The sequence below is a fragment of the Battus philenor genome, unplaced genomic scaffold (genome assembly GCF_028537555.1).
Source record: "Battus philenor isolate CCGP_79_NKW_IND1 unplaced genomic scaffold, ilBatPhil1.0.hap1 SCAF_20, whole genome shotgun sequence".
NCBI lineage: Eukaryota > Metazoa > Arthropoda > Insecta > Lepidoptera > Papilionidae > Battus > Battus philenor.
The window spans coordinates 8,238,321-8,253,475 of record NW_027181683.1 but is presented as its reverse complement, the minus strand read 5'-3'; the positions used below and the strand labels follow the sequence as shown (position 1 = coordinate 8,253,475).

The 15,155-nt window shown below is 31.9% G+C and overlaps 2 protein-coding genes across 5 annotated transcripts in view; one reads left to right on the top strand and one right to left on the bottom strand.

The window, feature by feature from the left end:
* Nucleotides 1–4,854, top strand: part of LOC137922805 (uncharacterized) — a 32,618-nt gene extending 27,764 nt beyond the window's left edge. For all 4 annotated transcript variants that reach the window (XM_068765878.1, XM_068765877.1, XM_068765876.1 and 1 more), the window contains one exon: nucleotides 1,172–4,854. In XM_068765878.1, coding sequence (XP_068621979.1) covers nucleotides 1,172–2,422 — 1,251 coding nt within the window. In that variant the 3' untranslated portion in view covers nucleotides 2,423–4,854. The remainder of the gene's footprint in view (nucleotides 1–1,171) is intronic.
* A 1,797-nt stretch (nucleotides 4,855–6,651) lies between these two features.
* Nucleotides 6,652–15,155, bottom strand: part of qsm (Zona pelucida superfamily protein qsm) — a 62,109-nt gene continuing 53,605 nt past the window's right edge. Inside the window, exons 4-10 of the mRNA XM_068765789.1 lie at nucleotides 13,539–13,645; nucleotides 12,072–12,220; nucleotides 10,649–10,729; nucleotides 10,007–10,156; nucleotides 9,174–9,321; nucleotides 8,949–9,093; nucleotides 6,652–8,069 (exon numbers count right to left, since the gene is read on the bottom strand). Coding sequence (XP_068621890.1) covers nucleotides 7,873–8,069; nucleotides 8,949–9,093; nucleotides 9,174–9,321; nucleotides 10,007–10,156; nucleotides 10,649–10,729; nucleotides 12,072–12,220; nucleotides 13,539–13,645 — 977 coding nt within the window. The 3' untranslated portion in view covers nucleotides 6,652–7,872. The remainder of the gene's footprint in view (nucleotides 8,070–8,948; nucleotides 9,094–9,173; nucleotides 9,322–10,006; nucleotides 10,157–10,648; nucleotides 10,730–12,071; nucleotides 12,221–13,538; nucleotides 13,646–15,155) is intronic.

The following is a 15,155-nucleotide window of genomic DNA, read 5'->3' as shown; positions in this document are numbered from 1 at the left end:
TAGCAAGTAAATACGTATTAAGAGATAGCACAAATAGGTTTAATTTTTCATATAAGTACAAAATGTGGGCATTGAAATTAAATAGTACGGTAATTTAAAAGAACTTTCTAAATATACGAAACGATATAATTTTTTCAAATATAATGACACAAAAATTAAAAGTAAATTAAGTTACATTTATCATGAGCTGCAAATAAACCTCCAAAGAGGTGCATGTGGCCCACGAGCCGCAGTTTGGCCTTCTCTATATATCTATTAGCAGTCTCCTGGCCGCTCCACGTAGCTTGAATTGCTACTTGTGTATGTCATTTCATAATATAAGAGCTCTAGTTCTAGCTCTAGGTCTAGTTTGAATATATCAATTTTTTTTAATAAACATCACTTAAACCACCTTTTTGTGTGGAATTTAGTATAATCCGCTGTCCTTTTCTTGCCAGAAGGAACATGCTAACCAAATTACAAATCTCTAAGCACCAGGCTGCTTGGTTCCAGAGATATTAATCAGTACATAGGTCAAGGAAATCTCTTATGTATATACAGATATTTATATGTATACACGCATATATATATATATATATATATATATATAAATAATTATCAAATACATTCGTTTGCACTTGATGTAAATTAAAACAAATATATTAATTTCATACGTACACATACAATACCCGGCGATAAATATTGCACATCGACCTTTAGAAAGAGGCAATCGGCTAATTTCGGCTTTGAAGAGCGTTATCTCTGTCGCACGAAATACAAACTGTGTGTTAAACGGAGATGATGCTCTACGTAGCCGAAATTAGCCAATTGTCTCTTTCCAAAGGTCGATTTGCAATGTTTTTCGCCGGGTACAGTACGTGTTTATTATTTTAAATATAAAATTCACATTTATGTATTAGTTAAAAAAAATACTTATCTGGCGCATAAGGGATCACTATTTGTGTTGTTTATTCGTTCATTTATGCGTTACACTACGTTTAAATAGTTTTATAATGCTACTCGTACATGCTTTGAAAAATCCTGTCCTATTAAAAGTCTTCTTTGAAGTTAGTTCTGACTGAAAAAACCAAAATTCACAATCGTCCCCAAAATATTTTCTTAATGTAAAAGACCTGTGTATTAATTATTTTATTAATAGGTTTTAGTGAATAGTAATTATTTATGTTTTCAGGCCGACTGTTGCATAAATCCAAATGTCTCTGCCCTTGTTGGGACTATAGAGAATCACCCCGAATCTACGTCGGAATCCGATACCGGATCGTTCACACTTACTCGTCAGCAACGCCCACAACCACAAGTGGGATCGAAACGACGACCCAGACAAAACGACAAACATGTCAAAAACCAAGAAAAAATACGCCAAGAACATAATAGTTCAATCAGATTAACGGAACAACAAGTAGAGCAACTGAATAGCTCTATGAGATTGAGTGAACGAATGTGCGATAGAATGAACGACTCTAGAATTAGCGATAGGATCAACGACTCCAGAATTAGTGATAGAATAAATGAGTCCAGAATTAGCGACAGAATAAATGATCCCAGAATCAATGACAGAATAAATGACACCAGAATAAGTGACAGAATAAATGAGTCCAGAATAAGTGAAAGAATGAACGAGTCTAGAATAAGCGACAGAATGAATGATTCTAGAATTAGCGAAAGGATGAATGAGTCTAGAATAAGCGACAGAATGAATGATTCCAGAATTAGTGAAAGGATGAATGATTCGCGTATAAGTGACAGAATGAATGAAGCTCGTATGAGTGAGCGCCTTAGCGACTCTAGAGATCGCTTGAATGATTCTAGATTAGACAGAGAACGCTTAAATGATTCTCGATTTGACAGAATGAAGGAACCACGAGATCGACTGAACGATTCTAGGGTGGAGCGTATGGATTCTCGAGATCGTCTTAATGACTCCAGAATCGATAGAATAGATTCCAGAGATCGTTTGAATGATTCAAGAATCGATAAGATAAACGAAAGTCGCTTTGAAGATCGGAGAATGTCAGATTTAAATGCGAGTATACGTATAGAGGGAAGCCCTAAGATGCGGGCACATATCAGTCCTTTGCGTATGCCTAGAACAAGTCCTAAAAACATATCTAAGGATCATCCTAGACAATCTAGTTCAGATACAAGTAAGCCGGAATTTTTCGTCCCACCACCTCCAGCACATTCACCTTTATCTCCTAATACAGAGGAGTCTCTACTATCGGACGAGGACGATAGAAGGAAAGATATTGTTTACTCTAATGAACCTGAAACATCAAAATGTTTGGGACCAGACTCTCAATACGAACCAATAAGAGACGCAAAAGAAGAGATACTAAAGACTAACCACCATCACTGCTACAGTGACACCAATACAATGGACTCCGGCTGGCAGAGTGGCTCAGAAAAACAAGTTACAGACTAAAGGCATTGTCTTCAATAAATATAAATACCGACATTTTTTCTTAACATTAACTAGTATATATCTTTTTACACTCGTTCGATATTCTAGTTGGGTATACAACAACGACAGTTTGTAATTAATCTACAGGAGTTAATAATAATAAAAAAAAACGAATGTGTTCTATTATAAATATATTATAAATCTTTCGCCATTTTGAACATACTGTTTGAGGAATCTGTAGAATTTTTCGAAAGACGTTTTCATGAATTTACAAATTTAAAAAAAATAATGTGTCCATTCTAAAAAGAGACGTTCTAATATAAACTATTAATAAATGCAACTAATAGGAATAATAAGAAAATTGAAGATACAGATACAGTATTTATATCGTTATTAAGTACCTTTACATTTGCCGGGCGCGAGTGAAATGTAAATGTAAAACCTAATTTTTACATTTTAAGTTTCAAAGTATATTGGCTTATACTTGGAGATGAAATACGTTCGTTATCTAATCGTCCTATACCATCTCTAGTAATTTACCATTTTTATTCTAAAAAACGTTTTTCTTTGTAAATCTTAACAATAATATTTCTCTATTACTTGCGTCGTGTTAACAAAAATTATAATGTTTATTCTTAAGCATGAAACAGTTTTTTTGAATTAATAATAATTCTACCTTTAAATTCATACTCTTAAAAAATATTACTAGATACCGTTCTGGTACGAACGCATTTGATTACAAAAAAAATATCTAAACTATCAAAAATGATTTTAATATAGTTCCCTATATAAAGTCTGTAATGAGAATTATTATTCATAAACATCGTCATTTGATATAACGTAGTATATTTATGGCAATAAATTTAATTAATCGTTGTCAACGCACAGTAAAATTATTGTATACATCGGATTTCATCACCTGATGACTGAACATTTGTAACTATCTTATAATGATATAAACTTAGAATTCATAAGTTCGAAATATAAGAAACTACAAATATAAGTTGATATAAAGACCCATTTTTGAAACGTAACCTTGCTTTAGTAAAATTAGATTTATATCGTCTATAAAGATATACACAATAAAAATTATTTCGTATAAATGATTAAAAAAAAGATACGAATTACGTAAAATGTGTTATATGGTGTCCTCGCATTTGTGTAAAAAATGGGGATAATTTCATTTGACATGTAAGGTATAGTCTGCCGAAATCGCTGTACCGCGTCTTAGTTATATGTGCAGCGATACAGGGAGTAGTATCGGCCGCTCCATTAGTTCGTTGTTAATCCTCGCCACACTTTCCTAGAGCTTGGTACAACGATTTCGGTAGCGCGATATTTAAACTTTTTCTTAACCCAGCTCTGAATATATTTGAGAGTCATGTAATAATTATTTAAGAACATAACTTGGCATCGGAAACACGGTTTGCCGACCCCTGGTATAACAATGCATGTGAACTATACTTTTATATTTTTTTATTAATTGGCTATTTTAATTTTGTAAGAAAAAAAAATTGTTACCTGTTTTATCTTTTTAAAACGTAGTTGTAAGTATTTAAACAATTTTTAGCGTTAAATGCAACGAACCTTGCCATTATGATGTTAACTTGTAATTTTGTAGTTTTGTGCCAAGTAGTGATTTAGAATTCAATACAGAGATGATGATGTTATATCCTTTATCAAGCATTAACAGTTCATATTTTTATTGAATTAATCGATATAATTCGTGATCGAAGTGAAATCATTTAACAATACATCTAATATCCTTATTTCTTCACTATTGGCAACAACTTTAAAAGATTATGAAAATGGGAAATTGTATGCGTTTTATTAATTGTCGATAACTACATATTGTTTCAATATTATTTCATTGTGCTATTTGAATAGAATCTCGTGTAAAAAACGTAATTTAAGAAAATAACAAGAATTATAAAAGTGTTTTAAAATTAATAACTATTGTATTTCTTCCTATTTTTCTATTAATTAATTATTAGATAATAGTTATTATATAATAGCTTACAGAATGACTATAAATATTCTTTATATACTATGCTGTATATTCATTAAACAAATTAAATTTATTTTGTTTCAAAAAAGATAGCAGTTGATGTTTGCTTTTTAATTTGTAACTGAAATTTGATTTTTTTTCTTGAATAGATTCAATTATTTTTAGACTTATTTTTAAAAACTTTTGTACAATCTGTATCTTTATCTGTTCCATTGTTATAGTGCAAAACTTATTTTTCTAGAAATATAATTTTAAGTTACTGTTGCTTGCATAAATTGTTGCTTATGTAAATGTACATTATGTACCGAAATCGAACAAATAGCAATAAATCGTTTTTTATAAATAAACGATGATTGTCGATGTTATTAGATATGTCATGTGATGTATTATATTTTATTTTCTTATATTATTCTCATGTGTTTTTCTTGTTTAGTACGTAATAATGTTAGATTGAACAGTTATAATGATTCTATTAAAAGACTGAAATCTTAAATCTTTAATTTTATTACCTCTAACGAAAGTTTTCTGTGTTTTGCCGCAACAATCACATGTAATCTAATATTTACTTGCGGTACTGAAGGGTGGTCTCTTAATTCAGGTCTCATTGTTAAGCCCAGAGTCGCTCAACAAGCCATTGAGAAGGCTATGCTCGAGAGTTTTTACGAGATGGAATTATAAATGTGGAGATCCATAGACGAACGATTATAACCGACACAGTTCGTTGGATCGGGTAGTTATAGTAGCAATAGGCTACAAAGCTCGAAGACTAAAGTCATGCACGCAATAAATTCGTCGTTTTTCTTCTTTAAATGAACTCTCAATGCTACCCAAATAGCACTTGCAGATTCCGCGGGTATCAGGTGGCACGGCGTAGATTACGCCTGGTCTAAGATCTCTTTTAAGATAGCGAATCTCGAAGGTTCCTAGGAAGCCTCAGTTTGGCTGGTTGATATTGCCTGGCTAATATCACTAGGAGAAAAAGTGGCTGAAGAAACTAGTCGTGGTGGAGGGCCGCGCAAAGCCTTCGTCTTCTGGATATATCGCCTACAAGTCGTTATATATGTCTCGTAATGTAATGGACCTTGTTAAGTTTGTTGCAAGTCCCTGATCCAATCCGAAGTCTATAGGGAAGGCCTGTGTCCAGCTGTGAACTTCCTGTAGCTAAACTGATAATAAAGTGTCACATGTAAAGCAAATATGTTTGTGCCTTTAAACATTATGTTATTGTTATATAGTCTTTATATCTTCGTTAATTTTTAAATTTTTGTTCCGTCTGTGTTAAATTCTTCCGTATTTTGGATTTCTTAGACGCCTCTTACAGTAAGTGCGAAGGCACCATTGGAAGCTTCGGATCGGAAAGCTGGGCTCTCAGGTCAGAGGTACTAGAGGGGGCGTAACGGATATAGCCAAATACGCTTAAATATTTGATAACGATCCAATTCCTCACAGATTAATGGTTTCCAAAGTGTGATGCCAACTAGGTAATAGCTACCGACCAACTTTAAGTACGGCTTTCTCGGGAGCCCTTGAGATGGAATACTAAACGGGTATTGTTTATGGTTTATGGGTATGGTTTGTCACTGCCAAGGAAACCCTCAAGGTTCACTACCTTAAGGTTTTTGGCTTAGTATCGCCTGAGCCTTGGTACCTTGTACCCGAAAATTTACAAATGTTGTGTAGGCATTTCAAAATATAATGAAATCTAGGCTATTTATTCATGACCAGAGAAATAAAGTATCTGATTTTTTTGTTTTTAAATCATTATAAATAAAACAAGGCCGTCCATTTTTATAAGTCATTATTATTATGTTATTCTAAGCAACTTAACCTGAACGAATGCCTATAAATAACAGTGAATTACGTATAACGAAGCACCTGGATAGGAAAAGTTTGAGTAGCCACAACTAATTACAAAATTTAAGTTATAAATGTTATCGAACGTACTGGTTAAAAGAAAAATAGCCCAATTAATACAATAACCATTAAGTGGATTTAATTATATTTTATAGCAACATATGGAAAAGATCAAGCTCGACAATCCATTTTACAGTTTCAACAATATGTTATATTGATCATGTGTAGCTTGAGTATTACTAGAGTTATCCATATGCGTATTTACCTCACGTCAAAGTGTTGGCTTTTATTAGAAAGAACTTTTGTATACAAAACATCGTATGTTAAGAAAATATGGTTACTTAAAATATTCAATTAAAGTCATTGAAGTAGTCTCCATAGTTTCTTAGCTATAAGACTACATGGTAAATATTTATACGAAAATTCGTTCAGTTTGTTACATTAAATAAATTGTAACCATTTAATTTGAAACAGATTTTTTATATTCATGATAAAGAAAGAAAAATGAGCATAAATTTCTTAACGGATAAACCCATTTATTACAAAGACTAGCGGACTTAAATGCGACAGCATTAGTTTCATTACAATTTTAATAATTACGTAGGCACTACACGTTACGGTTACACTTAAATTAATATTAAATCACTTTCACTTAAACTAAATTATTTTCATATTTATTGAGTTGGTAATGTTAAGGCAGTTTGTTAATACAAGATTTTTGTGATGACAATAATAGTCGTACCAAAACAGCTGTACCGCTCCTTAGGGATGTGCACGGCGAGACGGGGGGAATATTTGCCGCTTCGTTCCATCAGTCCACCGTTAACGTTCGAAATGGCGAACATGCTCTTTTTTCACGACCGCGTCTTCGTCGAGCGGTACAGTGGTTTCGGTAACAAATAATAACGTAATACTTTAATGTTATTATTACGTCACTATTTCAGGCTAGTAAATAATTGACTCACATTATAGATTCTTAATTTTAATATGGGTTTACAATTTTAAAAGAGTCCAATTAGGTTATAAATAGTGTGCACTGTTAACTAAAAATTGATATTATAAGAGTTCGGATATTCGGATACTTATTTATCTAAAGTTGAAGTAAGTTTGGTTGAGTATTAGGGTATGAGACGGACTAATTCACCTTGTGCGAGGACAAACTATATGTACAGGCATATTTTAAGAATAATCTCTTTTGTTAAGCCATGGAAACCGTTATATTGCGCTTTCAATCCCTGCGAGGTTGGAGTCGGGAAAAAATGAGCCCATCTCCTTTCTTCCCCCGTCTCGTGGCGCGCATGTATAAGGTGCGGTACAGCGGTTTCGGTTGCACTATAGTAATTCATTCAAGCGTCCATAATTTGTCACACGAAAATTATTTCAGGCAAATATGTACACGATAATCCGATCTCTTATTTTAGCTTTGAAGTAATTTTTTATAATATGATGTTGAATTCAAAGTGAGTTTTTTAAAAAAATTAAAAAAATAAGTTTATTGCCTATGCGGTATTTTTACTATGTTTCTTATATTTTAGGTTAAGGAAGTGAAACAATGTCACAGCGATTTTTATCTACATTATTTATATGAGAGCGGATTTTGAGTCTCTTTTTAGTAGAAAGTTAAAGCTAAAGTAAATAGTAGTAGCAGACAGCTGCGCGCAATGGCGCTGGATGCGTTGTGAAGGCCTTGATCGTGCAACACTAGCCTGTTGTCTTGAGTGTGCTCTGCGACTGTGGCTGGTGTGCCGTCGATGTCACCTAACTTCTGATTTGCTACTTTTAAATTTTTCAGCAACGATAGGTATTCTGAAATTAAATATTTAAGAAGTTACATTTAGCACTAACAGATTTTCTATTGACAAAAGTTATTAGCTTGACTCATTTCAATAGTGAGAATAAAAATATGTAAACTTTTTCAGAATAATATTAATATTATACGTTTTACAAACTATTTTTTGTATTAAATATATTTAAATAAGTAATGTTTTAAATAGGAAACCAAATTTTAGCAGAACTTTTTTTTTTAAATGTGATGATATGGAATCATTTCATAATGCTAACTTATCGTCTTATTTTTCATTTTTTAGCTGTCAGATGTTTCCCAGTTAGGGATGTGTTTCATTGGAGAAATATTTGTTTTATTATTTTCCTAGTGATGAATTGTTTGAGTCGTCTTAGAGTTTCGCTCTAAGAAATTCTTTAGCGAGTCATTTTTATTGATATAATATTAAACTTTACTATTAATTAATATATTTTATTAGTCATAATATTCTCCGTAGATTTGTTCATAAATTTAAAAATTTCATTTGTGTAAAAATAATTATATATTTTGATATGAAATTTACATTGTGTTACCGTTTGTTTATCTAACTTATTGATTAAATATAAACAGTAAAACAATAAACTATACAATTCATGGCTACTTTTATATGTAATAAATGAAATCGATTTGTTATCATAATAGGTAACGTTTGTTCTTCTCCACTTCTTATCGTGAAATACCCGAATAATCAATATTACAACAAAAACATGTGAACAAGAAAAATAACGGAAATTATATACATTAAATAATTTAAGCGTAAATAAACTTTGTTATAATTATATTCCGCCCTTGTTTGTAAGAAAAATTTAATTCACTTTATAATCGTAGTGATATATGCATATCAATTTGTGTGACATACGAACCTGAATCTCGTGCAGCATTGGGATCACTCCAGTCGACTTTGATGAAGGTCGTTAGTGATACTTCATAGACTTTGTTAGAGTCGGCACTTGAAGCAACTGATCGTCGTTTTCGGCCATATCCTATAGCTCCATTACTGCATTCAATCTAGATTATGAAATTTATAATGAGTGTAATTTCTAAAAACGAACTATCGTGTTTTCTTTTCAACTAAAATATTGACTTACCCCTTGACATTTGCCAAGACAAACGGTAACTGTTCCTCGAAATTGGACGTATGTGGTGTCGGGGAATTTGAAGGCTTTAAATTTAGCAGCGAGAACATCGCCGTCGGTCGTTACGAAGTTGTCGAAGAGATATGGATCCACGGAGCAACTGTAATGGTTAACAACATTTTGTTGTTGAAAAAATATAAATTGTTAGTGAAATAATGTATTTATTGCGTTTTAACAACACTGAAATATATCTTATTCAGCCATATCTACAACAATACAGTGGAAAAGATTGCAGTCTTAAAACTCAAAATCCTTAATTTGTATTATTTTATTTAATGAGTTTCTTTTGTTTATTTTTGAGTATCTAATTTTAACAAAAATATGAATCTTTAAATAAACTATGCAGTAATAAGAATAATATAATATTTAGTATGATGTTTTTCGTATGTGTGTTTACATTGTTAATGTGCCTTAACATGTAAAATAAAATATTTTATAACGTGACGTAGTTAACGAAACAGTTCCGCCATTTTGTAAAATTTACACTTAAATTTTTGAAAAAAGAATCAATTTCTCTGCACATCCGATATTATTTTTCATATCATCTAAACACTCCTACCAATGCCATAAAACATTGAACGTTTTTCATTTCAATTCCATTTATTATTTTCATTTCAAAACCTATATCCTCGTCGATAAACTTTACCCAGCGTCAAAAATGATTTGTTGTAAAACTTAATAGACCCGTCTTAGCAAGACATAGTTTTTTCTACTCTATGTCTCTATTAGTTGAAAACGAAAATTTCTTGATGAATAAATTATGTCATGAAGTCAGTTAAGCTTACCCATTAAAAACGATGGTCTCCTGTTGCTTGCCGGTGTCAGTAACGTGCATGTAGCTAACGAGCAGCCCGTATACGGGTGCAGATGCGTTATCCAGGAAGATCTCCATTGAGAGCGGAGTGCCAGGACTGACAGATATTTCGCCAGATACCCTGGATGATAAATTTTCAATAATTTAAAAATCCATAATACTAGGTAAACGTAAATACGGAACATGTAGCTTCCAAAAAATTAGGTCATACATTTCTTGAAACATTTTCAATTCTTATTTCAACTATATCATAATCTTTATCAATATTTCAACCCAAGGATATTTACTGTTAAACATACTCTACATAGACCTTTAATCAGATCGGTAGGAAGCGCCCTGCAACCGGCATTTTCATGTTGCGCTAAAGCCCACTACCACTTTAATTTGGTAAGAGCTATATTGGTTAATTCCATCCATCTACGGATGTTTTCAACCCTGATTCGACCTTATATAACAATCACGAGCATATCTCTTTTCGTGTATCGTCAGTGCGAGCAGTGAGCTCGTGAATGAGGCTCACATTATAAAAACTTCACTAAATATTACTTAAGAGTCACATAAAGTTGATTTAAAATGAAAGTTAAATTATATTAAGCAAAATGAAATCACTCACTGTTTCCCATTTTGCTTCACAACAGCGCCTAAAACTGGTTCAGGTGCACGGCCCTCTTCGTATCGTGTGATGTTAAGAACGCTGTAATAAAAGATAAAAAAGATACACCCGGTGTAAAATATAAAATTGTTACCTTGGTACGTTGGTAAACAACACTAACACTTTCAGTATGCGTAAGTCTTGCAATTAATTAGCTGCCGTGAGCGATCGTGATTTATCAAATGGTTCTGTATGTTGGTTTTAATTAGTAATGTATTTAAGATTTTTAACGGAAATATACTCTAGAAAAACTTTTCCTCTTTAAAAGTTATGAATTCTGTGCAGTTAAAAATTAAGCATTAATGACAACAACCCCCGTAATTTACGCAGTTTTATTCGTACATGTAATGAAGTAACTTTATATTATAGAGACCTTTAAACTGTACGGAAAAAAAGACGGAAAGATCATCGACAATGTATATAATACAGGATACCCAATCATCTGGTAGTTGTAAGAAGAGCCAGTGATGATAACAATTAGTATACATTTGTTTTAAAAATGCCTGTTTGTGTTTAATGTGAAGCACTATCCACAAGTATGTGAACATTAAAAAAATCTGTTTATTTTATTAACTTGTATTTTTATGTAGCTCTGACAATTAAACTAAATTACAGAAAAGGTTATTAATATCTGCGACACAGATCTAAACTAACATATTTATTATATTTATTGTATTGTTGATTCACTAATGTGAAATGATCCTTAAGATATGGTTTTATTCTTACCCGTATTATATATCAGCGAGTAAATATTGGAATATATTATGTATTATATTTTGTATACTTGTCATATTTACCTATTTGTAGAAAGCTAATAGTTATAGAGTAGTATTACTCAATTTTGCCGGTTGCCTGGTTAGTTAGTTACTTCATCGGCACTCTAGGATATATAGAGAATACCAATAAGATATTAAGACCGCTACTACACAATGCGTGTATAAAGAAATTAATAAATATATAATTTAAACATGTTTTACATTCGTCAGGACAAGAAAAATAAAAAAATAAAAATGCGTATTTGCGTGTGCATTGTGATCAACTTTTTGAGGGAATTTAAACATAAGTTAAGTCCTCGTTAGTCAAAGTATAGTTAAGGTTGCGTTATGTTAAATAAATTAACCTAAGTGACCTCATAGCTTTAACCACAAGCAAAACCGGAACTCTGCGTTAAATATGACGGTGTCATTTGAGTTACGAGCTAAAGAAAAACATTTTATTATCATCATCATTTTAGTCGAAGGACGCCCATTGCGTCATAGGCTTCATCTACACATTTTCAATAGGTCCGGTTGAAAGCATCTTGCATACAGCATCTTCAAACAACCTCTATAAGAAAATTACTAAGTTTCATTAAATGAATAAAATCTGAATGATCAATACTTACTCCGGTTCATTAAAGTCCAAAGGAAAAGGCTCTACGGCTCTCCTTGAAACTAAATGCGGTTTGCCCGTCACCATGCACCGGACAGTCACCGTCTCGCGTCCACCGTCCGCCAGCTCTATCATAATTTTGTGATAAAACGTACGTCTACCCTGAAAATTACATAGATTCCTTTTCAATTAATTGATTATTCTTACATTAATAATGCATTAAAATCAGCAGTAATTAATAAATGAATACTTTAAAATAAAATCGTTTATGTGGAAGAGGACGTTGTTATAAAAATAATACCATGTAAAATAACCATTAGATAAAAGATATGATAAAAAAGGAGGTATTATGATCGTCATCGTCATGTTAACCCATTAACGCCCTCTGTAAGGCATAAGCCTGCCCCAGAGATCGCCACGATGACCTTGTCTCGCTCTGCCCGCATTCAGGGACATACCTCAACCTTGACTATGCCGTCGATTCACCAAGTGTTCTAGCGGAAATCTACCCATGCCGCGTCTACTGGTCCGTGGTCACCACTGGAGAAGAAGTCCCACAAAAAAATGCTGGTTTTCAATTAAAGTGTGCCATCTAATTAAAATCGCATCAGATTTTGTTTTTTTTTATATTAGAGAACGTTTTTATTTAATATCACGGTTATATCTTTCTTGCGCATAGCAAATATTGGTTTTATTTATTTATGCATATTACTCGTATAATACACATACGATAATTTACAGTGACCTCATATGTACGTCACCAAAAGATTGCCATAAAATCACAATTAAAAAATTTAATCAAATTCAGGAAGTCTATAGTAGCTTTCTTCAACTTAAACTACGATGGTAGTTAAATGTTCACTGATCTTAGAAAAGCCTGTAATAAGCTCAAAAAGTAAAAAATGATTTACTATCACGTTAAAAGATCCTTCACACTAATAGGACTTTTTATTACAAGTTTTTAGTTTTTAAATTATTAAATCTATTATGTTAGCTCGCAGATATTACACATAAAAGTTACTATTTCTATGAAGCCTAGACAAATATACACCAAGTTTATCTTTATTTCTCGTATTTGTTTTAAGGCAATAGTAAATAATATTTAAGACACTGTAATAATTTATGAACTAACATGTATTTGCATAAAGCATATGGGAATAGATTTCGTCTCCGTTTCAAATTTTATATTTTATCTTTTCCGTTTAAATCTGTTTTCATTTCAATACTGTAGTTGGTAGAGATTTTTGGTAATTAAGATTTTACAGCTATTAAGCTCTATATGTGATAATTTACCTTATCCCATATAGAGCTAATTAGGTTATTAATATTTATTTATAAATATTATTAAATTAATTAATTATTATTTATTACGTTACGGTTACTTGTTAATAAAGTTCGCCAACAAACTTTATTTTTTATTTTGTTTCAAATATTTAATTAAAACATTTAAATGATACGATGAAAAGAGGAATTTACTCACCGTTATTTGATTAATCACTCTGGTGACGCCACATTTGTGATGGTCTTGTAAGTCCAGCACGAAGGTCGCTGCATTATTTTCGAGATTCGGCAGGCATGGTTTGTAATCTAAACAAAATTATTTTTGTTCAAAAAAGTGCACCTTTTAAGGTATGTATTAATAAATAAGCAAAATAAATGTACAATTTCTAGCTATTAAAGCATTGAATAAGAAATATAAGGATTATATCAACATCCTACGATCTTTGAGCTTATATTTTAAAATAATAAAAAGCCGATCATCGGATGAAGGCGACGTTAGTCCTTAAATCGGCTCTCGGGAGATAACACCTCAATGTGGTTTAGCTCTTTATTCTTATGTAAAATTAAAAAAAAAATATTATTAAAATCGAATATTTAAATTTTGTTTTAAATGATTTTGCATTATATTGTTAATTGTTCTTAATAATAAAAAAAAACTGTCTTTGATCCCTGGTTACATTAGTTTTTTTTCAATAACGAATTTTTCTTTCACAGAACTATTGAATCTTACGATTTTTTAGATCGAAAAGCAAGCAATGTTTAATTTTTTTTTAAATTATAACTGTATTTTGTTTAAGTGTATTTGTAACTCAAGATAACTATATTTAAATATTTAAAAAAAGTATGATTTATTTCTCAAAAATTCAAATGCTTTTTTTTATAGTCATCATTTATGTGTAAGGTTTGTACGCACATACATATTGCCACGATTTAACTTCAGCTTACGTCAATTGTAAACTGAATTTATGAATTTAAGTCTGTTTTGTTTTGATTCTTACGTCCATAAATATTGCAAATCCATTCCCACGACATGGCGGCCGTCGCTAGATTTCTTCTTTCGATTCTAAACATTTATGTGATATTTATATGCGCACGCTTGATCCTATTGATGTGTCAATTCAGTATACACGCGACGAAAGATTTATCCACGTCGTAGCCGTAGTATTATTGCCTCAATAGATTTCTTCCATTCCTGGTGTATCTTTGCAATAATAAATTTACAAAAGTGCTCGCTGATATAAAGTTAAGCAATTGGCGGTGAATAGCAAACGAAAATTGCCCAGTCTCGAAGGAATCTTGCTACGATTGATTTAGCTTGCTTGTGCCTTTAAGGATGTGTGTTCTTAAGTAATTTATTGTCATTTTAAAATTGTATTTCTCGTCTTAGTATCTCCAGCTCCTTCAGTTTTCGGTAGGCGACCACTGTATGTGTTAAGCTAAGACCTCTTTGCACTGGCTAAGCTCAAGGATATTTTATTATAATTAGATGGCTCTTTATCTTCATTCACAAAGAGCTCATGTTCGTTAATTACATTAAGAAACATGTTATAAAGACTTTATTTGATTTATTTTGTCTTAATATTTAGAAATCTTTTATAATTGAGCAACATTTTAATAAATACTACGGTATATAGTATATACGCAGATGACGTTACTGCCCATCCTCTGGAGACTTGTTTGTGGGCAGTGACAATCCTGTATAATTAATGCACAAAGTGTGAATTACGTAAGATTGGATCTAGGGAATTGAACTCGCGACTTTCAATCGCAGTTTCAGTCATCTACTGTTGGGCTGCCACTGCTACAATTGTTTGAT